Source organism: Echinops telfairi, unplaced genomic scaffold (assembly GCF_000313985.2).
Source record: "Echinops telfairi isolate 266 unplaced genomic scaffold, ASM31398v2 ScPeMD7_7421;HRSCAF=8459, whole genome shotgun sequence".
In the NCBI taxonomy this organism is placed as follows: Eukaryota; Metazoa; Chordata; class Mammalia; order Afrosoricida; family Tenrecidae; genus Echinops; species Echinops telfairi.
Window position 1 is genome coordinate 4,495,347 of NW_022111321.1, and position 7,567 is coordinate 4,502,913.

A 7,567-nucleotide genomic window follows, 5' to 3' on the forward strand; every position below is an offset into this window, starting at 1 on the left:
CGCCCTATCCCCAAAGTCTATCCTTTGCCCTCCTTCCTGGCCTCCCTGCTCTGCTCTCTTCGCTGCTCTGCCTCACGCCCTTAGTGTTTTGCCTCGGTGTGGTGGGGAGTAAAAATTTTTGTTTTTACTAATTACCTTTTTAATTTTCAGGAATTCTTTCCTTTTTCTCTCTTCTTTTTTGGTATCCATTGTGTTTCATGGATGTGTACGAGCTTTTATTATTTCTCAGAGGATATTAAATCTAAGGAATCCTGGTGGCGCCGTGGGTGGTAGTTAAAAGCTGTATCAATGATCAGAATCCCCCAACCACTCAGTGGGAGAAAGCTGTGGCACTCTGCTTCTGTAAAGAACTACAGCCTCAACAACTTAGTGGAGCAGGTCTACACTGTCCTGTGGGACCACTAGGAGTTGGAACCAATTCCAGGGCAGGGAGTGTAGTTTATCCTTCATCCTCTGTGTTCACAGTTACTTTGGTCTCTGACTTCTGAACTCTGCTATCTTGAACAGTGCACTACATAGCTAACTGGAAGCTTTGTGGGCACTAAAGGGTGATCTTGACGCTGGTCAGATTTTCTTTAGGAGACTCTCCAAATGCCAATTTCTATGAGTTCCCCCTTTCCCATCCCAGGATCCTCAATTTCTCCAGAAAAGGAGCTTCTACGCTCCTGCTAGAGGTGAATAAGCTTGACTGAATAAGTGTTCTGGGGCTGAGTTGGGCGAGGTAGAGATGGAATCTTATCATTCAGGGTGCATAGCACCTCATTCCCACCTCAGAGCCTGAAGCCTCTTGAGTTCACAGTATTCTAGTTCAATTTTTATTGAGTCAACTTCCTGAGTGCTTTGAAGATAGTGCTTTGAAGAGATGCTTGTAGAAGTCCCTGGTGAGGATAAAGACTTGAAGGTCTACTGGCCCTCACTTGAGCTTTCAGACTATCTGGCCCTTGCAATGCCCAAGAATGGCTGGGGTTCTCTAACCAAACTAAGAGGGTAGAACAAACACCCTAACCTGTATGTTAGCAATGATGGGCAGTTGTGGTCTCTTTTGAATATCTCTTCTCTACAGAGAAAGATTCTGTCATGCAAAATAGATCATTGCAGGGCTACTATTAGTTGTGGAAGTGGGGGCGGGGGGAGTATATATATATACAATAAAGTTCACACCAAACCACAAACTAAACTCTATGCCATCAAGTTAATTCTGACTCATGCCAACCCTATAGGACCAGGTAGAATGCCTGTGGGTTTCTGAAACTATAACTCTTAACAGGAGTAGAAAGCCTTATCTTTCCCTGGGGAGAGACTAGTTGTTTCAAACTGCTAACCTCAAGATTAGTTGCCCAGTGAGTACTTATTCTACCTTCACACAATATGGATTAATGTAACTGAACTGATTAAACCTGAGGTGCATGTATTATAGTCTCCATTTCTCTAGCACCCCAACAGAGAAGCGTCCCCTCAAGCTTTGGGAGGAAACTACTACTGCCATGGGAAGCGGAATTTGAGTGTTCCAAGACAGCTGGCAGCCTTGGCCAGGCTGGTCCGTTCTTCAGGCATACCAAGGTCAACAGCCAGTCCCATGCTTCACAATGCATCCCTATAACTCTGTTAAGAATAGGAAGAAGGATGTTGAGTCCCGCCCAGTATTTAGGGTCCAAAGGAGTTGGCGTGCCATCCCTCCTAAAGACGGAGCCAGATGCTGTGTACTTGGTTCTTTTAGCCCCATGTGTTAGTTGTTGTTAGGTACCCTGAAATCGGTCCCTTCTGACCCCTAGTGACCTTATGGACAAGCTAACAAAACACTGCCTGGTACCATTGTTCCTGCCCTGCCTTACAATTGTCCCTATGCTTGAGCTCATAGCTGCAGCCACGGGACAATCCCTGTCCTTGAGGGCCTTCCTCTTTTTCTGCTGCCAAACAAGATAACCTTCTCCAAGACTATAAATAAATACAACTTTTCAGCTCCAGATTCTTAATCCAAGGGGAAAGGGTTCATTTAGCAGTTTGAAGCATCAGCTGGAGAAAGATGAGGCTTGCTACTACACTGCCCACGGCAGTGAGTGTCCTTATGGGTTGGAATCAACTTGCTAAGGGAGTGAGTTTGGTTTTTTAACTTAGGCAAAGAAGCCAAAGGTGGTGACCTCCCTGAGGAATGAGTGAGGTAGAGGATTGGACCTCAGGCCAGCTTCTGTCTGAATGGCTCTTGGGCTGGTTAGAAGACCTCTTGAGCCAGGACTGGCTGGGAAGACGGAAGCTATGGAGGCTGTCTAGTTTGAGGTGCAAGTAAGTTGACCTTTTGCTTTGTTGTTGGGAGGATTTTAAGACAAGGTCTAGAAGAGCCTTGATCCCTAAAGGAAATAGGGTGCCACCTTCCTCGGGAGCTCCTCTCCTCCGCCCTTTGCATTCTTTTCTTCCTCCCCTCGGTTCTTTTAAAAAATTTTTTTGAGGAGGGCCATTCTTACAAGTCTTTTAAAAAATCATGTTATTGGAGGCTCATACAGCTCTTATCACAATCCATACATGCATCCATTGTGTCAAGCACATTTGTACATTTGTTGTCATCATTTTCAAAACATTTTCTTTCTACTTGAGCCCTTGATATCAGCTCATTTTTTCCCCTCCCTCCCACATGAACCCTTGATAATTTATAAATTTTTATTTTTTCATGTCTTACATTGACCTGATGTCTCCCTTTACCTACTTCTTTGTTGTTCGTCCCCTGGGAGGGGGTTATATATAGATCATTGTGATCAGTTCCCTCTTCCCCCTACCTCCATCTTCCCCTAACCCCCTAACCTCATGGTATCACTACTCTCATTATTGGTCCTGAGGGGTTTCTCTGCCATGGATTCCCTGTGTTTCTAGATCTTATCTACCTGTGTATATGCTCTGTTCTAGCCTGATTTCTAAGGTAGAATTCGGGTCATTGGCGGGGGTCGGAACATTAAAGAACTAGAGCAGCGCTTCTCAACCTGTGGGTTGCCACCCCTTTGGGGGTCGAATGACTCTTTCACAGGGGTCGCCCGATTCATAACAGTAGCAAAATTACAGCTATGAAGTAGCAACGAAAATAATGTTATGGTTGGGGGGGGGTCACCACAATATGAGGAACTGTATTAAAGGGTCGCAGCATTAGGAAAGTTGAGAATCACTGAAGGAGAGGAAAGTTGTATGTTTCATAGGTGCTGTGCTGCACCCTGACTGGCTTCTCTTCCTTGTGACCCTTCTGTAAGGGGATGTCCAATTATCTACAGGTGAGCTTTGGGTCTCCTCACGGTTCTCATGCAGACCTGAATGCTAATGTTGGTTTTGCACTCTGACAATTGTGTTAACTTTCCTGTATGTAGCTGTAATTTACTCTCAGCTATCACCATTGTGTACCATAGAGGACCCCAAATTTCTATAAGGTTCAGGCCCCACAAAACCCAGATTGGTTCTTGGTTTCTGGCAAGTTTCCTGGGAATTTGTTCCAAAGTAGGAACAGGCATTTCCCTACTACTTTGCTAAGGTGTCTCCAGGTGGGAAGTCTCCTGGAGGCCTGCTGGTGCGGTGGTTACGTGCTGGGCTATGAGCCAGAGCGTAGTTGTGTTTTGATGCTGCTGTCTGCTCCTCAAAAGATTTAGTCTTGGAAACCCTAGGAGCAGTTCTACTCTGTCACATAGTTTCTATCTGTCACAGTCAATGGAGTGCAGTGGGATAGGAAGTCTCCTCTGATTTCTTGGACTAGGTATGTTTAAAACGCCTCTGCCTGACAGGGGCATCTGAATAATTTATCTTGCAATCGTGAGTCGTCGTCCCGTAACCAACCCGGCCCCATAATGTTGCTGTCAGAGTTGCCCCTCATTAACTGCTTGTTTTCCAGCCATTCCACTCTAATCAGTTATGTGACGCCTTCTGACAATTCCTAAAGGACTCCTGGTGGCGTAGTGGTTCCCAGTTGGGCTGTGCTCCAGATGGTCAGAGTTCGAATCCACCAGCAGCTCTGAGGGAGACAGAATGGGCTTCCTACTCTCGAAGTTACAGTCTCAGAAACCAGGGGTGGGGGTCGCTATGAGTCAGCATTGACTGGAAGGCAGTGAGAGAGAGTCCCAGGAAGATGTACAGCAGCAGACCCTCCCGGGGCAGTTTACTTTGTCCCGGGAGTCCGAAGCCATTGAGGGGCGAGAGTGAGCAATCTCTACAGCTTTGGTTGTGGAGGGAGCCAAGTCTGTGAGTTTGCAAATTCTTTTTTATCTTTTAAAATATAATTTCAGACTTGATTTGTGAGGGTTGGCAGCCTTCTCTTTTTTCATAGGTGTCTTAAATAAAAATATTTGGGGAAATATTTGTGCTTTGTGGGTTAACATGGAAGATGAAATCATTTCCTAGAACAGGGCAGGTGGTTCCATTGGAAGGCACCTTGGGTAGCTGATTGGATTCAGGTTAGGGTTGGGGTTTCATTAGAATTCTTGACATTAAAAATTAACTAAATTCTTGACACTGAAGGGCCTGATCATGAGCATGTGTTTTATTTATAGGTTTTTCCTGAGAGAAAAAATATCTCTGGGCCCTTGGAGGGTTTTGATTTGAAATAAGACTTTTTAGGTTTTCATTCTGTTCTCTTTTGCTTGCTTCAAGTGTAACTAGAATAAGTAGTCATTTTTACATCAGAAAGTTGTTGTTTTCCCCAATTAAATTCAGGAGCAAAGAAGGGATAATCTCTGACTTTAGGAAGCATGAATGTTATTGAGTGTAAAGGGCTGGGAACCTGACTTTGAATAACACAGTTGCTTTTTAAAAAGTACAATAGCATCTTCATTGAAAAATACCAACTAAATAATCATTTTAAATAGGAATTTAAAATAACCAGATATGCATAATAATCTATTCATCCAACAAATAATAATTGAGCATATTAATGGTTGAAGTACTATTCTTGGTACTTGGAATACAGCAATAGGAAAGAAAAAAATTTCCCCTGCCTCTTAAAGCTCATACAGAGCCCTGGTGGTATGGTAGTTCAGTGTTGGGCTGCTAACCTCAAGGTCAGCAGTTCAAAACAACCAGTCACACCTTTAGAAAAAGATGAGGCTTGTTTTAACTCATTGAATATGTGATAGTGTATTTGAAGTAGGTAAGTACAATGGAAAAGGAAGGGAGGGGAGGAAGGGTGCAATTTAAATAAGACTCTCAATGTAGACCTTAAGGAGCAGTTGAAGAACTAAGGCTGGAAAGAGGTAAGAGAGTTGCCGCAGGCGGAGGCCATAAGACAGGCTCATACTTGGCCTTTTTGAGACATAGCAAGGAATGTGGTTAGAATTAGAGAGAGGAAGATAAAGTAAGAAAGGCTTGGGGACCAAGGGGTAATGGTGATCCGTTTCACATCTATGGAATTTTAGGACATTTCAAGGATTCTAAGTGGAGTAGGGTAGGTATGTGTAGGACCTTTGCTAAGAGAGGAAGGTGGAAAATAGAAAAACGAATAAATTATCAAAGGTCTGGGTGGTGCAAACAGATAACATGCTCAGCTAATGGCAGAAAGGTCAGAGGTTTGAGTTTACCCAGAGGTACTGTGGAAGAAAGGCCTGGAAATCTATCCGAAAGCCAGTCATTAAAAACCACTTGGAGCACACATTTCGCCTTTGACAGACATGGGGTCAACATAAGTCTCAATCAACATGATGGCAACTTTTTTTCTTTTTCTTTTTTTAAAGAGGATTGTTGCTGTTTGGATTAAAAATACCAAACCCACTGCCATCAATTAGATTCCAATTCATAATGACCCCATGGGGCTTATGAAACTGTAAATCTTTACTGGAGCAAATGGCCTCATCGTTCTCCCTGGAGTGGACTAGTCAGTTTGAATGACCCTCCTCATGGCTTGTCATCTAACACTTACCAGGTGGCACCACAAAGGAGCCCCATGGCACTGCTGGGGAAGTATTGGACTGCTAACCTCAAGGTGAGTGGCTCAAGCCCACAGTCAATCCTTGGGAGAAAGATGAGGCCATCTGCTCCTATACAGATTTACAGCTTTAAGAACCCTGTAGAGGACTGCTATGAGTCAGATTCAACTCAAGGCAGTATGTTGTTGTTAGAGTGGCTAGGTACCATCAAGTTGACTTTGGAATCATAGTGATCCTGTGAGACACAGTAGAACTGCCGGCCCAGTATGGGTTTTCTTGGGAGTAATCTTTATGGGGACAGAAAGCCGGGTCTTTTCTCTGTGGAGCCACTTATTACGTTCAAACCATCAACCTTTTAATTAGCTGCGATGGTCCACTGAGGACTCCTTTTAAGAGTATTCGCAAATAGAGTTAAGGAACAACTCAAATTTGTATTAATGAAATTAAAATGAAAACACCAACCTGCTTTGAGGACTGTTATCAGCAAGGGTCAGCTTCTAGGGAAGCAGGAAGAAATAGATGGATTTTCAAACAGATAGAGAAAATTACTATTTTTCTAAATAAATTGTTGCCAATTAGAATTTTAGGTTTGTTTGAAAAACTGTTTCCCCTTGATAAAAATTTAAAGATTTTCAACAAGCACAAATTTAATTATTTTTTTTACAAATTAAATTTTTGTGATTAGTGGGATGGAAAGTAATTGTTTTATTGCTGTATGTTATTTCTTTAATGACTATACCATAGTAGACTGATCCATTCTACTACTTATGGACTTTTGTTGGGTTTCCAGATTTGGTTACTAGAAATAATGTTATGAACCTCTTGGATAGACCTTCCAGTGCATTTCAGTACCGATTTCTTAGGCATGGGAAAGAAACAGTTGGATCACAGCACATGTATGTATTGAGTTTTACTTGATAATTCCAACCTGATAGTCCATTGCGATTGTAATGATTCACTTAGTGAGGTTTTTGGGGTTTTTTTTAGTTGAATGTGTAGTAAGGTCCCGGTCCCATTGTGATTTTTAATTTGTAGTCCAATAATAACTTTTGATCCTTAATTTTGAAACTCACTGTATTAATGAAATTAAATGTATTCTCTCTTTTAGGCTTCTCTTTAAACATAAACACAATCTTGAGGAAGGCACATTCTGCTACAGAATCCCAGGTCTAGGTGGTTCAGTAATCTCAAGAGGACGGCCAGGCACCACCTGAGAACCAGCACAGAGTTGCAGGCTCACACCTCATGCGTGCCAGAGCATAGCTGCTTTCCAAAGCAGAGCCAGGCCGCCTTCCCACCCCCTGCAGAGCAGCCACCCACGGAGGGTGATCATCTCATTTGCTTCAAAGTCTGCTGGTGGTTCCTGCTGCCTCACAACTAGCCCAACCCCTTTCTTTTTAATACCCTTTCCCAGCACCCTCAGCTCTCAATCTAAAACGTACTGAGAACTTAGGCAGTGGCTGCTCATTAACTATGAAGTCTAAGTGCAACGCTCCTCAGAACCCTACTTGTACCATAATGGTATTTCGTCCAACCAAAGAAGAATTTAACGATTTCGACAAATATATTGCCCACATGGAATCCCACGGTGCACATCGAGCAGGCGTGGCTAAGATCATTCCTCCCAAGGAATGGAGCGCCAGACAGAACTACGAGGACATCAGCGACATCCTGATAGCCGCACC

General features: G+C 43.3%; 1 protein-coding gene across 1 annotated transcript in view; it reads left to right on the forward strand.

The window, feature by feature from the left end:
- The first annotated feature begins 7,101 nt into the window (after positions 1-7,101).
- KDM4D (lysine demethylase 4D) overlaps positions 7,102-7,567 on the forward strand; it is a 2,343-nt gene continuing 1,877 nt past the window's right edge. The window contains exon 1 of the mRNA XM_004709075.3: positions 7,102-7,559. Within this exon, the coding sequence (XP_004709132.2) occupies positions 7,356-7,559 (204 nt within the window). The 5' untranslated portion in view covers positions 7,102-7,355. The remainder of the gene's footprint in view (positions 7,560-7,567) is intronic.